Genomic DNA, 22334 nt, shown 5'->3' on the forward strand with positions numbered 1-22334 from the left:
AAATCAATTTTATCCCTAAAATGGAAAAAGTTACTATAACTTATAATCAAAAGTTATACATCGGTCAAAAAAAAAAGAAGTTATACATGTATTTCCAAATATTTTTCTTCATTCTATAGAAGCCACATAACAAATACAAAAAAAAAAAAAAGGGTTTTGGAACCCCAATTCAAACATTTCTCTAACCTAGCAACTATGGTATCAGTGAATTGAAGCCATCACCAAAGCTCAGGTCGACCATGGATTATCAGCAGAAGCAATCACCACCGTTCAACGATTCAGAGGTTAGCAGAAAGAAGCAATCACCACCGTTCAACGATTCAAAGGTTAGCAGAAAGTATATTCACGATGATCTTGCTTTCTACGTTCTTTCAAAACTGCCCATAAAATCATTGAAACGCTTTGGATGCGTACGCAAGTCATGGTCCGCTTTATTTGAAAACTCTCATTTCATGGCCTTGTTTCGAAACCATTTCTTATCTCATAACAATTGTGATGATGATTATCAACCATTTCTCCTCATATATCTACGTGACCATGCTGATCGTGAATACGCTGAATTGCGTTTGCTCGATAGTAGAATCAAATTAAATTTGCCACCTCCATTACAACAGGGTGACCATGTAATTAGTATTTTGGGAAAAACAAGTGTTAACGGTGTTTTTTGTATTGCACAAACTCATCCAGGGACGGATGATATAAATAAGGTCAGCTATGTTTTGTGGAACCCGGCTACCGATGAATTCCTTGTCATTCCTCATAGCCCAGATGAGCTTGTACCACAACACCCTCTCCTTTGGGTGAATCATAAATTTCATGGGTTTGGTTATGACCAACTAAGAGATGACTTTAAGCTCATTCAATATGTATCTTTTGATAACTCAAGTTGTGATGGCTATGACTATGACATTGATTCTCCTCCACCTCAAGGTATGCTGTATGACCCTTTTTTTGAGATATATAGTCTAAGAAACAATTCTTGGAAGATACTCCACATGGACGATATGTCTCCGTGGTATATTGGTAATGCATTTACTGGTGTCGAATTGTACACGGATGGTGCATGTCATTGGTTGCTTCAGGGTAATCAACATGAAATGGTTCTCATGTCATTTGACCTGAGTGATCAAGTGTTCTTTACAACACCCATTGGTGAAAGAACTGAGTTGGATTATGGATACTTGGCGGTGTTAAATGGATCAGTTGCTTTTATCATAAATCATGACAACGATAATATTTTTCACATATCTATTCTAGGTGAACTCGGTGTGAAGGAATCATGGATCAAACTATTTATTTGTGGCCCCATGCCTTCCATCGAGGGGCATCCAATTGGATTTGGGAAGAGGGGATATATTTTCTTTAGAAAACTAGATGACGAACTAGTACGGGTTGATTTGAGCACCGGAATCATGGAGGAGCTTGGTGTTAAAGGAGAGGATTATTGTTGTACAATCGGACATTACCAGGAAAGCCTTCTCCCGATTCGAGGATCATGAAGTAACTAGTTTTTTTTTCTTCATATTGTTTTCACCCGGAGGTTATTAGAATTTTATCTTACAAAGTGATTTGTCAACTTCACAATTCATAGTTGTTATACCATGTAGTTGACAATTTAAGAAGATACTTGGTGATATGGATCTTGTTTTATCAATTTAATTTTGAACGTTTACTCTTTTTTAATTTGCAAACAGATTATGTTTCTATTTCATTTGTAATAATGCTATGTTTTCTTTAATTAATGTGCTCCAATTTTTGAATTTCATTTCATTATGCTTCAAATATATACATGAATGTTTATAATATTTCTCTTTAGATATTGTTGAACATCCAACACATGCTCATTTTTACTGGTTTAATGGTTTACCCATAACCATATCAGTTGGGTGGGTGGATAGATGGCATTGTATAGTAAGCTTGAATGTTAGTACCCAAGCATCCTCATTTCAAGATGATGCTGGCATTGTAATAATAGTGCCGGTGGTTTTGATTGATTTTGAAGTAGAAGCCCCATGCTGTTTTTATTAGTGTTTGATGCGAGTAAGAAATCTAAATTTGATATGTCCATGCTTTTAGCATGTTATTATGAGCTTTGAATGTAGTTATAATTTCATGATCCTTTTTTGTAGCCACATGCTGTGTATAATAATAAAGAGCAAAAAAGCACAAAGCAAATTGAAATTATGCTTAAATCATTTGCATCATCATGTGTCCAATGCATCCTCTAAAAACCCAGGAGAAAGTTGACGCCTCCTGTCAGTTGGAGTATATTTTTTATTCACCTTGTCACGCTTACGGCTAAGCAGTTGGCTAGCCCTAATAGTTTGACTTTCAGCCTGAAAATGATAGGGAAATTAGACTATTGTATTTGAGACAAAATATAAGTATGTGACTAATTTGTATGATTGATTATACCTTTTCCTTTTCCTCCTTTTCCCTCTCAGGATCAATGTCTGTAACACAGTTTTTAACCTTGTAAACCTTCCTCTGCCTTGAGTCAACAACCGATGAGAATTTGAGGACAAGGAAGATGGCATAATAGCCTTCCTTGTGATTGCAGGATTCCCTATAAGAAAGTACACATGGTCCATTGAGGGAAAAAAGTAAATCATCAAACATGTTATGAGAAAAATGAAATTCACCTTTCCATGTCTAAGGAAAAGATGTGATTGATCATGCTGGGCATCCTGCTCTGACATGTCAAGAACTTCATTCCCAATTAACAACTGAAGACTACCATCAGACCACCTTACAAATCGAGCATTGCTTTCAACCTGATCATGAATAATAATATCTTTTTACTACAAAATAAGTGATGTAGTGCAACTGAAACTAAGCTGCCCTTAAAAGGTTGAAAACCATTTAACAATAAATAAGAACACATGAACTCATTTTGCCAATACTCTTAATAAAAAAACATTAATGCAAAAGAAAATGTATTGCACATTCAATAGGTAGATTTTCAGCACCATATCAACAGTAATACATATTAAATGCCATTTCATAATTAGGCTATTTGTTATGTTACTTACTATCTTGAAATATGATTCATGAGAAGACATTATAGCATTAGCAAAAGGGAGATGAATAATATATATAAAAAAAATTATATAAAAAAAAACAACAGACCAAACCAGTGTTGTCCATGGCGGATGGCGGAGAGCCAAAATCCCACCATACGCGGGACAATTTGTATATCCACTATAGCACCTAGGTTGTTAATCTCGGATAACGGCGTGTAGCGCCAACCCCTAAAATGCTATAGCTGCATAGTGGATAGCAGGATGACCATATTGTGAAGACTAAAAAACAACGTACATAGTAATCATAAATTCAAACAATATACATAAATACTTCAAAATAGAAACTGCAATATCACATATCCCATCAAAATCAATTTATAAAAGTATTCCTGCACAATATTATCATCCTCTTCATTGATATTAACCCTAAACGGCAAACAATGAAGAAATAGATGAAAACGACGAAGAATGCAGAAGATGCGATGGAAGACGTTGCAGGGGAGAACGATGTAAAAAAAAGTGAAACTAGAGAAGCATAACACATGTGGAAAGGCCAACATACCCTTAGAAAAAATATTATGTTTCAAAATATTAGAGCTTACGATTTTGCTCCAAATTGAGAATAGCAGCCATCAAATCACAATGACGCCGCTATTGCACCACCCTAGTGATTGAGAATAGCAGCCATCAAATCACAATGACGCCGCTATTGCACCACCCTAGTGCCAGTACGACAGCGATTTTAGCAGCGGCTATGACCGCTATCGTCAATAGCGCTTCGCAGACCAATAGCGTAGCCGTGAGGGGCCGTGCCGTTACACTATGCAGTGCTATTGCGCGCTATTGAAATAAGCTAAATTTTGCGCATTCTTAACTGAAAATCAAATAAACATAAAATTAATATATTCTTCTTACTAATTGTCCTCATCGACTCCAATACTCTGCATAAAAGGCTAAAGTAGTGCAACATGATACGTTTGCGAACTCGATTGTAGATGGTGTGGAAATGTGCACTAATCACAATATGGTTCTTCATCTGTATAGTGTGTGTTTTGTCAGACAGTTGGTAGTAAAGTTAATTGTTTAATTGATTCATTTGTATTATGTTCAAAATTGTTTAATTGATTCATTTGTATTATGTTCAAAATTATTTAATTGATTCATTTGTATTATGTTCAAAATTTACTGAGATTACAAAGGATCATTGGGAAATGACGCATAGAGAACACCGAAAGAGAAACCTGATGAAGCTTCTTGTCGCGGACATTGTCACAGTGAGAATGGGAAACAAGAAACACCATTTGTTTGGTTTATTCAGAGGGAAAGAAGTAAAGTAGAATTCAAATGAGAACTAAGTGTGGATTTGAAATAGTCTAATGAATATATATTTTATTGAAATTCATAATAGATAAATAAACAGTAATCTCTTGCAAAATATATAGATGCTCTGTTTCATGAGAATTCATTCATAAACACCATGTAGTTGCTTCCTTTTTATTTAGTATGTGTATCCGGAAGCAATATATTTTACATGATTATTATTTTTCTGAATTCCATAAAAATTGTTTACCACAAGATGGAGAAGTGGTTGTACAGTTGATGGGCTCATTTCCATCATGATCCAAGCACATAATGATTTCATATAATTCACTTGGTGAGGACGGCTTAGGAGTAGAACACTTGAACTCAGGAATGTAGGTAACCGTGTCTTGGCTGTAGTGCTTTCTGAAGGCTTTTATTGCAGCCTCTGTAGTGTACAGCTTGCCTCCTTTAACAGGCACAATCCCTTCTGCCTTGAATGTATCAAAAAGGTTGAATCCACTCCAAAAGTTGTATGCTGTCTGGAAGTATTTGTATTGCCTATGCGTGTTTCCGTCGTAGTAACATCTTCCGTGCTTATCCCACTGAGCTTCCCATAATTCTTCATCTGCTCCAGTTGAACTTGGCCATGATATCTTGAGGCCTGGTATTAAACTTTTGATCGTCTGTCAAAAAATAAAAGTTCATGTTATTGTTGATACATGTAATTATATAAAACAAAAGTAATATCTTTTGTCATGATAAACAAACAAAGTCATCACCTTTTGATCCAAAAATTTCCCTCGAAGGTCTGTATGGCAATATTTTGGATGAGGACCCGATTGGCTCGAAGGCCACAATCCGTGTATTGTAAAATTGTCATCTACTATCTTTTGACATGTAATTGTAATATCTTCCCTCCTGCAGTATCCTGGTTGCCACTTAAGAGCCAATGACAAGTAATCATAAGCTCCCACAAGTGAAAATGTAAAGCCTATCAGAATAATAACTACAATCATTCTTGATGATAAAGCCATTTTAGTGAGATGAATATTTTTTACATCAAAGCTCTATTATTTATAACTCAAGAATCAACTCAAGCAATCTCTCATTTCTTCTTTAAATCACAATACACACACACACGTATACTTAGATATAGCAATTAGCAAATAATTAATATATTATTGGAACAAAAAAGAATTCAAATTCCAATTGCCTCCTAGCTTACTTCATCTATTTCTACAAAAATGTACAAGTTATACAGAAATAGAAAAATGCAAAATTAATTAAATACATCACTTTTATATTTTCTTTTGTTTTAATCCACCAACCAATTTGTTTTCTTATTTTTTCTATCACTCTTACTATTTCTATTATTAATTTTTTTTTTGTAAAATACTTCTTTTATGCTCTTTAGTACTTTAATTTAATTAGTTTTATTCTCTTATATATAATTATAATGACGTAAATTTACTTCCTACTTTTCATAATTAGTTACAATTTAAAAGTATAGTTGTGATGAGCTGTAATGATTTATAAATATCATTTTTTAATTATAAATCATTATTTTTATATTGAGTTATTTTAATCATTTTTATATCCATATGTACCAATAATTTAAACCTCTTGATCTATTTTGAAATACCATTTTTCTTATTATAAATTATTCTTTTTATATTGAGAGATTTCAATCTTTTATAAACTTAATTAACAAAATAGATTACCATTAAAACTACATTTGCATCTTATTACCATGACTTTAATTTTGTGACACATCATACTTTTCAAGGTTTTTATAGACAATTTATATAATTTTAATTTAAAAACTTATTTTATAATATCATTCATATATATATATATATATATATATATATATATATATATATATATATATATATATATATATATATATATATATAGTTTCACAACACTCTGTTTCATTTACATATTAATTGCCACATCACACATTATTTATGAAACATAAAATTAGTTTTGCCACATCACACATTATCCTACGTGGCATCTTAAAAAATGTCTCTCCACTTTTCAAAAGCTAAAGATTACAAAGAAATTATGCTTGAGGTCACAAGTTGGAATCCTGAAAAATATAAAAAATATATTAATTTAATAACTACTAACATAGTGCTCGAATCCTGAAAAATGCAAAAATTATGTTTACTTAATAACTACTAACATAGTGTCTAAAATTTTTTTTAGTTATTCTAATTACATAAAATATAAAAAATAGACTAAACACACTCGCGCGTTGCGCGGGTGTTAGCTGAGAATTTCGTTCGAGAAGGATAATGCTTCGAAGAATTAGAACTTAAAAGAAAGATGGTTATTGATGGTCATCTATGAAAGGTGAAAATGGTTACTAATGGCCATGTTCGAGAATATTGGTTTAAGTTGGAACGAAGACGGTTAGCACTGAAGCTGAGTTCGAAAGAATGTGTCTTTTGGGACTTAAACGTTTTTATGAAATATGCGAAGTGCTGAAACTTAGCGTATTTCTGTGTTATTTTCGCTTCTAATTATGTTGCCACGCGTCGAAGGAAGATTCAGGCGGGATGATTTGAATTTCGAAGTAGTTTATGTAACCGCACGAAGGCAGATGGCATCCCTGGATTTTTTGTGTTCAACGTGGAATTAGATTAGTATAAGACCGTTAAGGTCGAATTTAGTATAAATAGGAGTCTTAATGATAGGATTTCGTGTGTTCATTTTGTACAAATTACTCATATATCGCTCAAGTATCAAGTGTTAAGAGAAAGAGTTCGCTGAGAAATGTACGTATGACACCACCAATTTGAATATATATGTTCTTACTTTCATCAAATGTCTTTCTGATTTCTTTACTTTCTTTTCCTTGTTTAAGTTTTTACTTTCAAAAGTTATTTACTTTCATGCACGTTACTTTCCCGCAATTTATATTCCTGCACTTTAAGTTATTTCATGTTAATATCTTGCAATTTCCATTATCGCAATTTACATGCTTTTTGTTATTATGATTTATGCATTGCAGTTACATTAACTTACACAACTAACATTACATCGAATGCTTAGTCATTTTGAATATATATTTCTTGAAATCAAAACAAACAGGTATGAACCAAATTACATCAATAAACCTTTCGTTTGACTATGTCCTAGGATCAATCTAGTCGATCCTGCGAGTAACCAAATCATATTTACTATAGTTTGGAAGACTAGCGGTTGTTTACCGGAAATCACCGTAAACAGCGGGTCATATTCTAGTAATATTTATTTTTGAGAAAATAAAAGATGCAAACTAACTTTACACCGTCATCTAAGAAACGAGACACATCTTGCTAAATCTTTTTTGTAACATGATTTGAAAAATTAATGACTTTTTGTTGTAAGATTGAATAAGATTTCTTCATACATTAAATTTTTTTATTTTTTATTTAATTATTATCATTAATTTAAATATATTTGGTCTAGAAGACATATGTTAACTTAAAAATAATTTTTATAAGTCATATTATTTGAACTGTTTTGACCAATATTAGATCAAATATATAATATTATAATAGAATTAATTTAATGGAAATACATCGACACTGTCAGTGAAATCAAAACCAATAATTTTAAAGGAGTTTGACAATTATTTTTAAAGATTGTCATATTTGAATTGTTTTGACCAAAATCAATTTAAATATTCTCTCGGATGAAAAGAGATATCTCACTTATATAATTAGTATGACGTGTCATGTTATTTGAATTGTTTTGACCAAAATTAATAAAAAATGGCTTTTGGAGCCCCAATTCAAACATTTCTTTAACCAAACAACAACAGTAGTAACAGTGTGTTGAAGAAATTTCCTCTCTCTGGAAGCCATCACCAATGTTCAGCTCGAGCATGGGTTATCAACAGTAGTCTTGTTATTCTTTTAAACTTGTAATCTTGTTTTAAGAGAAAGTAAAAGAATAGCAGTTATAACCAATCTTATGTTTCTCATCTTCCTTGTCCTTTATTCATCCCTTATTTTATACTTTGTTCGTGGCATTAAATTCCCAACAAATTGGTGCGGTGAGCGTGGAGAAGATGCCTTCAACAAAGTATGAGATTGAAAAGTTCACTGGAGTGAATGATTTCGGTCTGTGGCGCTTGAAGATGAAAGCCCTATTGGTTCAGCAGGGTTGTTTAGAAGCGTTGAAGGGAGAGGCAGCCATGAATGCAGAATTGACGGTAGCGGAAAAGACGAATATGATCGATAAAGCACACAACGTAATTTTGTTGAGCCTTGGTGATAAGGTTCTCCGGCAGGTATCAAAGGAGACGACGGCATCAGGGTTATGGGTGAAACTTGAAAGTTTGTATATGACCAAATCGCTGGTAAACCGACTCTACCTGAAGCAAGGTTTGTATTCATTCAAGATGATTGAAGATAAAGTGTTGGCTGAGCAGTTGGATATGTTCAACAAGCTGATTCTTAATCTTGAAAATATTGATGTGAAGATCGATGATGGAGATCAAGTGCTGTTACTATTGTATTCTTTGCCTCGATCACATGCTCACTTCAAAGAAACTCTCATGTATGGAAGGGAGTCCCTGACCTTTGAATAAGTTCAATCAGCCCTGTATTCTAAGGACTTGAACGAACGAAAGGAGCATAAACCTTCGACTCTTGGCGAAGGTTTGGCCGTTAAAGGATAACTCTTACGAAAGGATGGTAAGTTTGACAAGAAGAAGGGCAAAAGCCAGTCGAAGTCTTACAGTGGCGAAGCATCTGGCATTCGATGCTATCATTGTAAGAAGGAGGGTCACACAAGAAAGGTGTGCCCTAAACGCTTGAAAGATCATGGAGGTAAGGATAATGGTAATGCAACCATTGTTCAAGATGATTTCGAATCATCTGATGTTCTTGTGGTTTCAAGCAGTGACTCGAGAAGAGAGTGGATTATGGATTCAGACTGCACTTGGCACATGACTCCAAACAAAGACTTGTTCGAGGAATACACAGAAACGTTGTTCAAATGAAAGCTCTTAAACTTCATCTTCATCAAAGCTCACTACATTGCTGTTGTAATATATTAGTGAGATTAAGCTTAAACTATAAGAGAAATATCACAGTTGTGATTATAGCTTTTCAGAAGTTCATTAAACTTGCATACATTGGTATTTTGGAAGATTTCCGCGTGCTATTTTATATAAAGGTCACGAAGTTTGTTATACCTGCAAAATTTGGTCTTTCGGAAGATTTTCGAGTTCTATACTACATAAAAGTCACGAAATTCGTTAAACTTGCAAATTTTATTATTTTGGAAGATTTTCGTGTGCTGTATTACATAAAAGTCATGAACTTTGTTAAACTTGCATACATTGATATTTTGGATGATTTCCGTGTACTATACTACATAAAAGTCACGAAGTTTATTAAACTTGCAAAATTTTGTCTTTTGGAGATTTTTCTATTCTATATACTACGTAAAAGTCATGAAGTTTGTTGAACTTGCCAATTTTGGTCTTTTGGAATATTTTCGTGCGCTACATTCCATAAAAGTATCGAAGTTTGTTAAACTTGCAAATTCTGGTATTTTGGAAGATTTTTGGGTGCTATACTACATAAAAGTCACGAACTTCGTTAAACTTGCATATATTAGTATTTTGGATGATTTTCGTGTGCTATAATACATAAATGTTAAGAAGTTCGTTAAACTTGCATACATTGGTAATTTGGAAGATTTATGTGTGCTATACTACCAAAAAGTTACGAAATTTGTTATACTTGAAAAATTTGGTCTTTCGAAAGATTTCCGTGTGCTATACTAAATAAAAGTTACTAAATTCGTTAAACTTGAAAATTTTATTATTTAGGAAGATTTATGTGTGCTATACTACATAAAAGTCATGAACTTCGTTTAACTTGCATACATTGGTCTTTTGGAATATTTTCGTGAGCTTCATTCCATAAAAGTCTCGAAGTTTGTTAAGCTTGCAAATTCTGGTACTTTGGAAGATTTTTGTGTGCTATACTACATAAAAGTCACGAAATTTGTTAAACTTACAAAATTTGGTCTTTTGAAAGATTTTAGTACATTACACTACATAAAAGTCACAAAGTTCGTTAAACTTGCAAATTTTAATATTTTGGAAGATTTTCGTATGCTATACTACATAAAAGACACGAACTTCGTTAAAATTGCATACATTGGAATTTTGGATGATTTTCGTGTGTTATACTACATAAACGTTACGAAGTTCGTTAAACTTGCATACATTGGTATTTTAGAAGATTTCCGCATACTATTTTATATAAAGGTCACGAAGTTTGTTATACCTGCAAAATTTGGTCTTTCGGAAGATTTTCGAGTGCTATACTACATAAAAGTCACGAAATTCGTTAAACTTGCAAATTTTATTATTTTGGAAGATTTTCGTGTGTTGTACTACATAAAAGTCATGAACTTTGTTAAACTTGCATACATTGATATTTTGGATGATTTCCGTGTGGTATACTACATAAAAGTCATGAAGTTGATTAAACTTGCATAATGTTGTCTTATGGAGATTTTTCTGTTCTATATAATACGTAAGAGTCATGAAGTTTGTTGAACTTGCAAATTTTGGTCTTTTGGAATATTTTCGTGCGATACATTCCATAAAAGTCTCGAAGTTTGTTAAACTTGCAAATTCTGGTATCTTGGAAGATTTTTGTGTGCTATACAACATAAAAGTCATGAACAATCGTTAAACTTGCATACATTAGTATTTTGGATGATTTTCGTGGGCTATAATACATAAATGTTAAGAAGTTTATTAAACTTGCATACATTGGTAATTTGGAAGATTTTCGTGTGCTATACTACCTAAAAGTCACGAAGTTTGTTATACTTGAAAAAATTGGTCTTTCGAAAGATGTCCGTGTGCTATACTACATAAAAGTCACTAAATTCGTTAAACTTGAAAATTTTATTATTTTGGAAGATTTATGTGTGCTATACTACATAAAAGTCATGAACTTCGTTTAACTTGCATACCTTGGTCTTTTGGAATATTTTAGTGAGCTACATTCCATAAAAGTCTCGAAGTTTGTTAAACTTGCAAATTCTGGTACTTTGGAAGATTTTTGTGTGCTATACTACATAAAAGTCACGAAATTTGTTAAACTTGCAAAATTTGGTCTTTTGAAAGATTTCCGTACATTACACTACATAAAAGTCACGAAATTCGTTAAACTTGCAAATTTTATTATTTTGGAAGATTTTCGTGTGCTATACTACATAAAAGACACGAACTTCGTTAAAATTGAATACATTGGTATTTTGGATGATTTTCGTGTGCTATACTACATAAACGTTAGAAGTTCATTAAACTTGCATACATTGGTATTTTGGAAGATTTCCGTGTGCTATTTTACAAAAAAGTCACGAAGTTTGTTATACCTACAAAATTTGGTCGTTCAGAAGATTTTCGAGTTCTATACTACATAAAAGTCACGAAATTCGTTAAACTTGCAAATTTTATTATTTTGGAAGATTTCCGTGTGATGTACTACATAAAAGTCAAGAACTTTGTTAAACTTGCATACATTGATATTTTGGATGATTTCCGTGTGCTATACTATATAAAAGTCATGAAGTTTATTAAACTTGCAAAATTTTGTCTTTTGGAGATTTTTCTGTTCTATATACTACGTAAAAGTCATGAAGTTTGTTGAACTTGCAAATTTTGGTCTTTTGGAATATTTTCGTGCGCTACATTCCATAAAAGTATCAAAGTTTGTTAAACTTGAAAATTCTGGTATTTTGGAAGATTTTTGTGTGCTATACTACATAAAAGTCATGAACTTCGTTAAACTTGCATACATTAGTATTTTGGATGATTTTCGTGGGCTATAATACATAAATGTTAAGAAGTTCGTTAAACTTGCATACATTGGTAATTTGAAAGATTTTCGTATGCTATACTACCTAAAAGTCACAAAGTTTGTTATACTTGAAAAATTTGGTCTTTCGAAAGATTTCCGTGTGCTATACTACATAAAAGTCACTAAATTCGTTAAACTTGAAAATTTTATTATTTAGGAAGATTTATGAATGCTTTGTTACATAAAAGTCATGAACTTCGTTTAACTTGCATACATTGGTCTTTTGGAATATTTTCGTGAGCTACATTCCATAAAAGTCTCGAAGTTTGTTAATCTTGCAAATTCTGGTACTTTGGAAGATTATTGTGTGCTATACTACATAAAAGTCACGAAATTTGTTAAACTTGAAAAATTTGGTCTTTTGAAAGATTTTCGTACATTACACTACATAAAAGTCCTAAAGTTTATTAAACTTGCAAATTTTAATATTTTGGAATATTTTCATGTGCTATACTACATAAAAGACACGAAATTCGTTAAAATTGCAACATTGGAATTTTGGATGATTTTCGTGTGCTATACTACATAAACGTTACGAAGTTCTTTAAACGCATACATTGGTATTTTCGAAGATTTCCGTGTGCTATTTTACATAAAAGTCACGAAGTTTGTTATACCTGAAAATTTGGTCGTTCGGATGATTTTCGAGTGCTATACTACATAAAAGTCACGAAATTCGTTAATCTTGCACATTTTATTAATTTGGAAGATTTCTGTGTGCTGTACTACATAAAAGTCATGAACTTTGTTAAACTTGCATACATTGATATTTTGGATGATTTCCTGTGCTATACTACAAAAAAGTCATGAACTTTATTAAATTTGCAAAATTTTGTCTTTTGGAGATTTTTCTGTTCTATATACTACGTAAGAGTCATGAAGTTTGTTGAACTTGCAAATTTTGGTCTTTCGGAATATTTTCGTGCGATACATTCCATAAAAGTGTCGAACTTTGTTAAACTTGCAAATTCTAGTATCTTGGAAGATTTTTGTGTGCTATACAACATAAAAGTGATGAACTTCATTAAACTTGCATACATTAGTATTTTGGATGATTTTCGTGGGCTATAATACATAAATGTTTAGAAGTTCGTTAAACTTGCATACATTGGTAATTTGGAAGGTTTTCGGGTGTTATACTACCTAAAAGTCACGAAGTTTGTTATACTTGAAAATTTTGGTCTTTTAGAAGATTTCCGTGTGCTATACTACATAAAAGTCACTAGATTCGTTAAACTTGAAATTTTTTATTATTTAGGAAGATTTATGTGTGTTATACTACAAAAAAGTCATGAACTTCGTTTAACTTGCATACATTGGTCTTTTGGAATATTTTCGTGAGCTACATTCCATACAAGTCTCGAAGTTTGTTAAACTTGCAAATTCTGGTACTTTGGAAGATTTTTCTCTACTATACTACATAAAAGTCACGAAATTTGGTAAACTTGCAAAATTTGGTCTTTTGAAAGATTTTCATACATTACACTTCAAAAAAGTCACAAAGTTCGTTGAACTTGCAAATTTTAATATTTTGGAAGATTTTCGTGTGCTATACTACATAAAAGACACGAACTTCGTTAAAATTGCATACATTGGTATTTTGGATGATTTTCGTGTGCTATACTACATAAACGTTACGAAGTTCTTTAAACTTGCATACATTGGTATATGGAAGATTTCCGTGTTCTATTTTTTATAAAAGTCACGAAGTTTGTTATACCTGCAAAATTTGGTCTTTCGGAAGATTTTTGAGTTCTATACTACATAAAAGTCACGAAATTCGTTAAACTTGCAAATTTTATTATTTTGGAAGATTTTTGTGTGCTGTACTACATAAAAGTCATGAACTTTGTTAAACTGGCATACATTGATATTTTGGATGATTTTCGTGTGCTATACTACATAAAAGTCATGAAGTTTATTAAACTTGCAAAATTTTGTCTTTTGGAGATTTTTATGTTCTATATACTACGTAAAAGTCATGAAGTTTGTTGAACTTGCAAATTTTGGTCTTTTGGAATATTTTCGTGCGCTACATTCCATAAAATTATCGAAGTTTGTTAAACTTACAAATTCTGGTATTTTGGAAGATTTTTGTGTGCTATACTACATAAAAGTCACGAACTTCGTTAAACTTGCATACATTAGTATTTTGGATGATTTTCGTGTGCTATAATACATAAATGTTAAGAAGTTCGTTAAACTTGCATACATTGGTAATTTGGAAGATTTTCGTGTGCTATAATAAATATGATTTGGTTACTCGCAGGATCGACTAGATTGATCCTATAGGACATAGTCAAACGAAAGTTTTATTAATGTGACTTGGTTCATACCTGTTTGTTTTGATTTTGAGAAATATACACTCAAAAATGACTAATCATTCGATGTAACGTTAGTCGTACAAGTTATTGTAACTTCAATGCATAAATCATAATAATGAAAGCATGTAAATTGCGATAATGGAAATTTAACACGAATTAATGTAAAGTGCAGGAATATAAATCGCAGGAAAGTAAATAAGATGAAAGTAAATAACTCTGAAAGTAAAGATTTGAAAGTAAATACTTGAACAAAGAAAAGCAAGTAAAGAAATCAAAAAGACATTTGATGAAAATAAGAACATGTATATTCAAATTGGTGGTGTCATACGTACATTTCTTTAGCGAACTCTTTCTCTTAACACTTGATACTTGAGCGATATATGAGTAATTTGTACAAAATGAACACACGAAATCCTAACATTAAGACTCCTATTTATACTAAATTCGACCATAATGGTCCTTCAATAATGTAATTCCACGTTGAACACAGGAAATCTAGGGATGCTATCTGTCTTCGTGCGGTTACATAAACTACTTCAAAATTCAAATCACCCCGCCTGAATCTTCCTTCGACGCGTGGCAATATACTTAGAAACGAGAGTAATATGAAAATACGCTAAGTCTCAGCACTTCGCATATTTCATAAAAATGTTTAAGTCCCAAAGACAAAATCCTTTCGAACTTAGCTTCAGTGCTGTCCGTCTTCGTTCCAAAATAAACTTAACATTTTTGAACATGGCCATCAGTAGCCATTCTTTTCTTCGTAGATAATCATCAATAACCATCTTCTTAAAAATCTAACTCTTCGAAGAACATCTTTCTCGAACGAAATCCTCAGCTAACAAATTGCCCCCAATAAATGCCTATTTCGAAAAACGAAAGAAATGAGCGTTTCTTGCCACTATGGGATTTCGTTTTGCTTTCTTAGAGTCCCGAGATTAATTATTGACATCCTAATTAATTATAGCTCTATTTCCGAAACGTCTTGTCACTTTTAGAAAACGTCTTCTCAGCAATTGCGTTCCCACGTCTTGACCTTACCTTGATCATTACTCCTATATCCTAGGAATAAAACTGGCTACTATTCGACCGCCGTTGGATTAAATCAAGACTTGCCATGTGTCCTTTAACTTTTACCCAGAGGATTTAAAAGGGTTTCCGTTAAACCTTTAAATACCTAGTCTCTTCTCCTCTTTTCCTTTTCAACTTCATTCCTTTAAGCTCTTCTCAGAAACAACAGTCTCTAGTTACCTTCAAGCTTCTTCTTCAAATCAAGACATCTCTCAATGGCGTCTTCTTCAAATACTCTCCAATCAGTTCTGAAGCTTCAGAAGCCTATTCAAATGGGGAACTAAGAATACACACTGAACCCAAATACTGCAGAGGAACGCGCCATTTACGCTTCTCAGGTAATCATCCCTTTTGAACTTTCTGAAAAAACTTGTTCCTTCATGGGCCCATTACTAGAAGAAAATAGTTCACCAAATAAATTCTTCCCTCGTATTATAAGACTAGGCCTTTAGTTAGCAAGATAAAAATAGATGACGAGGGCAATCCGATTTTAGAGGACTCTAACCCTAAAGAAGGGGTTTCGATTAAGCCTCCTGCTATCTTAGAGAAGATTAGGTTAGATTACGTGACCAATTTTGTAATGGTTTTTCGATCAGTCCATTTAGCAAAAGATCATGATTTGTATTACTCTTGGTTGGCTAAAGTGGATAAACAAAAATCTTCTTTCAGACAAGAGTTAGGGATTTATGACCTAATTCAACTATCCAAGACTAGTTTAGAATACAACCAGACTATGCTAGTAGCTTCAGTTCATTTCTGGGACGCTTCTCACAATACCTTTCACCTTCCGTGTGGAATGATTACTCCAACCCTTTTTGACGTAGCTGCTATCGCAGGGCTTCGACCAACTGGCGAAACATTTGATCCCAATGTTTTGGATGTTGATACTATTAGTGGGTAACTTTTTCCCCCGAAGCTGTGATGAAAATAAGATTATGGTGGAGGATTTGGAGTTCATCTCCTGTGCCTTGCGAGGGGTGAAGATCAATTTTCCTTTGTTGATTTTCAGAAAGCTCGTGGAAATCGTCGCTTTGACTTCCTCTCGAGAGGGTTCAATAGGTTGCCTTCCTTTTGGGAGACTCTTATCTTATTTTTTCCTCAAGAGAGGTATCGTTCGAAGGATGTGAGCTTCAAGGCATGTGGACATGTTCGAAGCAGAAGGCCTTGAAATGCTGTCTTTGGAAGGCATAGAATAACGGATCCACTGAAGGGTAAATCCCTCTTCTTTTGTTTTTTCGCTATTTCCTTTTGTAACCTTTTTGTTGCTCCATTGTGGGCCAAAATCCCTTATACCTTCTGAACGATTAATGAAGATTTTCTACGTACTTTTATTTATGCATGATTTCTGTTGAGGAGCCATTTTGGTGCCATTCTGACCATTTTGGCTTACGTAACCTTACTTGGGTGTCTACGTTTTTGTAATTTTTACTTCATGCATGCTTGGTTTGTATCTCTTTAGATATTTCCCATTTATTCTTAAGATCCTACAATCTTCTGCTAATTCCTCTATCTCGTAAGCATTATTTGAGAATGCTTTCAAGATTCGAAAGGGACCTTCCTAGTGTGGGGACCATTTCCCCAAAGCTTGGTTCTTTCGATCTATAGGTAAAATACATTTCCAAACTAAATCATTGCTAGTAAAAGTTTTACCTTTCACCTTTTTATTGTATGCTCTGGACACCCTTTCTTTCTGTCTCTTTATCATCTCCAAAGCTCGAAGCCTGTCTTCGTCCAAATCCACTAATTCGTTCATCATCAGTTCCCAGTACACATTAGGTGGAATTTCTGCTTGTCTTTGTATCCGGACTGATTGCAAGTAGATTTCAACTGGGAGTACCGCATCGTGTCCGAATGTCAGTTGAAAAGATGTAGTGTTTGTGGCCTCTTTTGGAGATGTTCGACAAGCCCACAATGCTTGGTCTAGAGTTCTGTGCCAACTTTTAGGTTTTTTCTCTACATGTTTCTTTATGAGACCAATTATTACTTTGTTTGCTGCTTTGACTTGTCCATTTGCTTGAGCATAGTAAGGTGTAGAATTAAATAACTTGAAGCCTATCTCTTTGGCGAAATCCTGCATTTTTCGTCCAGTAAACACTGATCCCTGATCTGTAGTTATACTTTCTGGGATCCTAAATCTGTATATGATATGCTTCTGAATGAACTCGATCACAACTTCTTGATCAACATTTGCGAGAGGTATGGCTTTGACCCATTTTGTAAAATAGTCAATTCCTACTAAAATATACCTTTGACCTCTGGATGACTTGGGATGAATTTCTCCAAATAGGTCCAATGCCCATCCTCTAAAGGGCCAAGGCTTTATTATTGAACTTGGTTCACTTGCGGGAGCATGCTGAATACCTGCATGTTCTTGACACTCTTGACACCCTTTGGCAAATTCTATGCAGTCTTTTAACATGGAAGGCCAATACATTCCGTATCGGAATAAAAGCCATTTCATCTTGTGCCCCGCTTGGTGGGCACCGCATGCTCCACTATGTACGTTAGAGAGAGCTAAGTAGGCTTCCGCTTCGCCCAAACATTTTAACAATACTCCTTCAGGAGTCTTTTTGAATAATTCATTTCCCATCAGAAAGTATGATAAGGCTCGATATTTTACCTTTCTATCTGTGTCTGTCGAAGGGTTTTCCAGATAATTCACAATGGGACTTCTCCAGTCTGTGTCTGCTAAAGAATCTATGTTCAAAACTTCGAATTCTTCTTTGTTGGCGAACCCTATACGCGAGTTTTCCAGATCACTTGGAGAAAGCTTCGTAGCCATTGCTCTGCCCCTTACTTGGATCAATTCCTCGAATTTGTTTTTTGATACCCTGTACCCTGAGGCTAGTTGTGCCAAATCGTTTGCTTCCTGATTGTGCAATCTTGGGACATGGTTCAGATCCACATATTCGAATTTTTTAAGCAACCTATTCGCTATAACGAAGTACATGATCAAATTTTCTTTGATGCACTTGTACTCTTTCGTTAGTTGTTTAATCACCAATTCAGAGTCTCCTCTAATTTCGACTCTGGTTGCCCCAAATTCTAACAAAGCTTCGAGTCCGGCTATTAACGCTTCGTATTCAGCTTCATTGTTGGAACATAGAGGGCCTTCTATTTTATACTTGAGCTTTGTTGGAATTCCTTCAATAGAAATTAGCAATATTCCAACACCAGTTCCATCTTTGTGAGTTGAACCATCGAAGTATAATTTCCAAGGTAACAGTTCCACGTATTGCTGGGAAGTTTCTACTACTGCATGATCAACAATGAAATCTGCCACAATTTGTCCCTTCATTGCTTTAAGTGGTTGAAATGTTAAAGAGTACTCAGTTAAGGCTAAAGCCCACTTGCCAATCCGGCTATGTAATATTGGCTTAGATAACATATGTTTAATAACATCACAATGGGACGAAACATACACATCAACTGGCTTTATATAATACTTGAGTTTAATACATGAGAAGTATAAACAAAGGCAGAGCTTTTCTATTGCACTATATCTAGTCTTTGCATCATTGAGTACTCTACTTAGATAATAAATGGCTCTTTCGATGCCACTTTCGTCCTCTTGGGCTAGCATGCTACCTATTGTTCTATCCGAAGCTGAAATATACAAGCGCACGTGCTTTTTTCCATTTGGAGGAGCCAATATTGGAGGATGCATCAAGTATTGCTTTATCTTTTCGAAAGCTTCTTGATGTTCAGCTAGCCATTCAAACTTGCCTTGCTTGAGTCGAAGCAGAGGCGAAAAGGCTTGTGTGCGTCCACTTAGGTTGGAAATGAATCTTCTCAAAAAGTTTATCTTTCCCAACAAGGACTACAGTTGCTTTTTCATGGAAGGAGGCTTCGTTTCCATAATAGCCTTTGTCTTATTCTGGTTAATTTCTATCCCCTTCTTGTGGACCAAAAAACCCAGGAAGTCTCCTGCCTACACAAAGAAAGCACATTTAAGGGGGTTCATCTTTAAGCCATGTTTTCACATTCTCTTGAATGATTAGCTCAGATGATCTAGATGATTGGAATCTGATACAGATTTCACCATAATATCATCTATGTAAACCTGCATAAACGTTTCTATAAAATCATGAAATATAGAATTCATTGCTCTCTGATACGTTGCTCCAGCATTTTTTAGGCCGAAAGGCATCACTACCCATTCGTATGTGCCTATTGCCCCTGGGCAACGAAAAGCTGTTTTAGATACATCTTCTTCTGCAATGAAAATCTGGTTATATCCAGAATATCCGTCTAACATACTCAGATACTCAAATCCTACGGCTGAATCTACCAGCATTTCAACCAGAGGCATAGGATATTCATCCTTAGGCGTTGCTGCGTTTAGATCTCGAAAATCTATGCATACTCTTAAAGAACCATTCTTCTTAATAACTGGTACAATATTAGCAATCCATTCAACATACCTCGTGGTCTGGATGAATTTGCAACGCAGGAGTCTTTCTACCTCTGCCTTGATCTTCGAATGGATCTTGGGCGCAAATCTTCTTGGAGTTTTCTTAATGGGCTTTTTTCCTTCTTTGATTGGCAGCTTTAGTTCAACCAAGTCTCGTTCCAAACCATGCATTTCATCGTAATCCCATGCAAAGCAATCTTTGTTTTCTTTCAGTAACGCAATAACTTTCGATTTTAGAGTAGGTTCCAGCTTTGCACTGACATACGTTATCCTCTTCAGATCTCCTTCTCCGAGATTTACCTCTTCGAGAGGATCTTGGGCCAACATTTTAATATTTGAGGCCATCGGGTCTTTTTCGAATCCCAGAGGTTCTTCGTCATAGATTGCGTCCAGTTTTTTGATAAGTTCTTCCTCTGTGACGTTTATCTTTGAACTTGGTACCTCCTTGTCTTCTGTAACCGAATCTACTGTCACATTTGATAATTCGGCTTCGAGAGCCGTGTTTCTTTTGTTCTCGGCTATATAAGCCGAAATCTTCTCGAAGAATGATGACTCAGGCATCATCAACTTCGTCGTCCCAGCCTGTTGGCCGTATCATTGGGTAATTCTCTGTTGATGTAACATCTTCCGGAACGTCCATTATCTCCCTATTCCACTGGAAGCCATTTGGGTGTAAAGACAGATAATATAACGCGTTCTTGTTTGGAGTGTACCCATCTTCCGCAGCATGACAAGGTCCTATGTTTCCCAAGTTCCTGTCGAAGCTAGTTCTGTTGACTTGGTTAACTTCGGCCATATAGTAACTCTGGTCTCCTTCGATGTTCTCTACTATGCCATCTTACCTCCAAATAGTTAGTCTTTGGTGCATAGTTGAAGGTACCGCAGCAACTCCGTGAATCCATTCCCTTCCTAATAAGAGGTTATAGTTTGCTTTCGCTGGTATTACCATGAACATAGTTGGCCTGGTAATGGAACCCACAGTTAGGTTAACTTGAACAACTCCCAGAGTGTGCCCGATTTTGCCTTCATAATTCGACAAAACCATGTTGTAAGGCTTTATGTCTGTATCGAACATGCCAATTCTTTTCAACATATATTGGGGCATCAGATTCACCGCAGCCCCTCCATCTACCAAGACTTTGTTGATGCCAACATTCTCGATCTTAGCCCTTATGTAAAGTGGTTTCAGATGGTTTCGCATACCCTCGTCAGATCTTTCGAAGAAAGCATTCTGCTCTTCAACTTCCCCATTGTTTAGCACATAGTAGCACACGGGTCTATGTTTTGTCATTTCTTCTGCGTCAGTTTCTTCACAATCCTCGACTTCAGTTTCTTGATTGAATTCGTGAGGAAGAACTGACACCATGTTGCATATCAAATTGAAAGAATATACTCCATCCGAATCGAAGTCATTCGTCATCCTATCTTCTTCCCTCCAAGAACTGGAACGCATCTTTTCCTCTTCTTCCAAAAGATTCTCTGCTTTGAAGAGCCTGCATTCCACCGGAGGCTTGCTTGTCTTTGCCCCTTGGTATCGTACTTGGTTGCTGCTAGATTCTCCAACCTCTTTTGGCTTGTATTCTTTCTAGGCCTTCCTCATTCTTTGGTGCCTTCTCCATTGGGATCTGGACATAGGATTTTTGCCTTTGTAATTTTCGAGCCTATGCATCTCTCGATTTGTAGTCTGGAACTGTTTCTTATAGGCCATCGCAGTTCTTCCTCCTTGCTCCCAACTTCTCCACTTATTAGTTCCTTCGCCAGCTCGCATCCATCCGCCCTTAGGTATATTTGCAGGGACTTTGAATGCGACCCTTCGTGTTTTGGGGTGAGGACTATCAGGCCTTTTATATGAAGTTCGATTGTCGAACGTATATAAATTAGGACGGAGGCCTTGAGTTTCTCGATTCATGACAAAGTAACTCCTCTCGAAGGAACGCGCTAGGAGTTCGTCATACACTGCCCCACACATGGGACATAGCACTACCTCCGTATTTGCCTTGTGGCATCTGATCAAGAAACTCGCCACGCTTTCTGCAGTTCTTGGGTATATTTTCAGCAGTGAATTTCCGCCTCTCCAAGGCTTCTCCAATCTTTCTCTCAGGGTCCTCTTGATGTTAGTTTGGACCCTTCGATTCAGCATTATGGAACATCTCGGGTACATCAGCATCTTTCCTCGATTTCTCTCGTGGCAGCTCCAAAGGTAATCCATCAAAGTTTCGTCCTTTAGTGAAATATCCACGTTTCTCTGCTGCTTTGTCAACCATTCTTCTAGTTCTTCGATTTCAGACAAAGGTCGTCTAGCATTTAC

At 34.8% G+C, this 22334-nt stretch overlaps 3 protein-coding genes across 3 annotated transcripts; 1 reads left to right on the top strand and 2 right to left on the bottom strand.

The window, feature by feature from the left end:
- Positions 1-107: 107 nt before the first annotated feature.
- On the top strand, positions 108-1659 carry LOC131648871 (F-box/kelch-repeat protein At3g06240-like). Its single transcript, XM_058918599.1, has 2 exons — positions 108-284; positions 327-1659. Exons 1-2 carry the CDS (start codon positions 240-242, stop codon positions 1497-1499), a joined length of 1218 nt encoding a protein of 405 aa, XP_058774582.1. The 5' UTR covers positions 108-239; the 3' UTR covers positions 1500-1659.
- A 155-nt stretch (positions 1660-1814) lies between these two features.
- LOC131648872 (protein LEO1 homolog) lies at positions 1815-2987 on the bottom strand. Its single transcript, XM_058918600.1, has 3 exons — positions 2643-2987; positions 2416-2566; positions 1815-2336 (listed from the first exon to the last, which is right to left on the bottom strand). The coding sequence occupies exons 1-3, from the start codon at positions 2711-2713 to the stop codon at positions 2205-2207; spliced, it is 354 nt and encodes a 117-aa protein (XP_058774583.1). The 5' UTR covers positions 2714-2987; the 3' UTR covers positions 1815-2204.
- Positions 2988-4430: 1443 nt separating this feature from the next.
- LOC131645786 (ribonuclease 1-like) lies at positions 4431-5376 on the bottom strand. The gene is made up of 2 exons (XM_058915995.1): positions 5105-5376; positions 4431-5008 (listed from the first exon to the last, which is right to left on the bottom strand). Exons 1-2 carry the CDS (start codon positions 5357-5359, stop codon positions 4562-4564), a joined length of 702 nt encoding a protein of 233 aa, XP_058771978.1. The 5' UTR covers positions 5360-5376; the 3' UTR covers positions 4431-4561.
- Positions 5377-22334: the final 16958 nt, after the last annotated feature.

The sequence above is a fragment of the Vicia villosa genome, linkage group LG2 (genome assembly GCF_029867415.1).
Source record: "Vicia villosa cultivar HV-30 ecotype Madison, WI linkage group LG2, Vvil1.0, whole genome shotgun sequence".
NCBI lineage: Eukaryota > Viridiplantae > Streptophyta > Magnoliopsida > Fabales > Fabaceae > Vicia > Vicia villosa.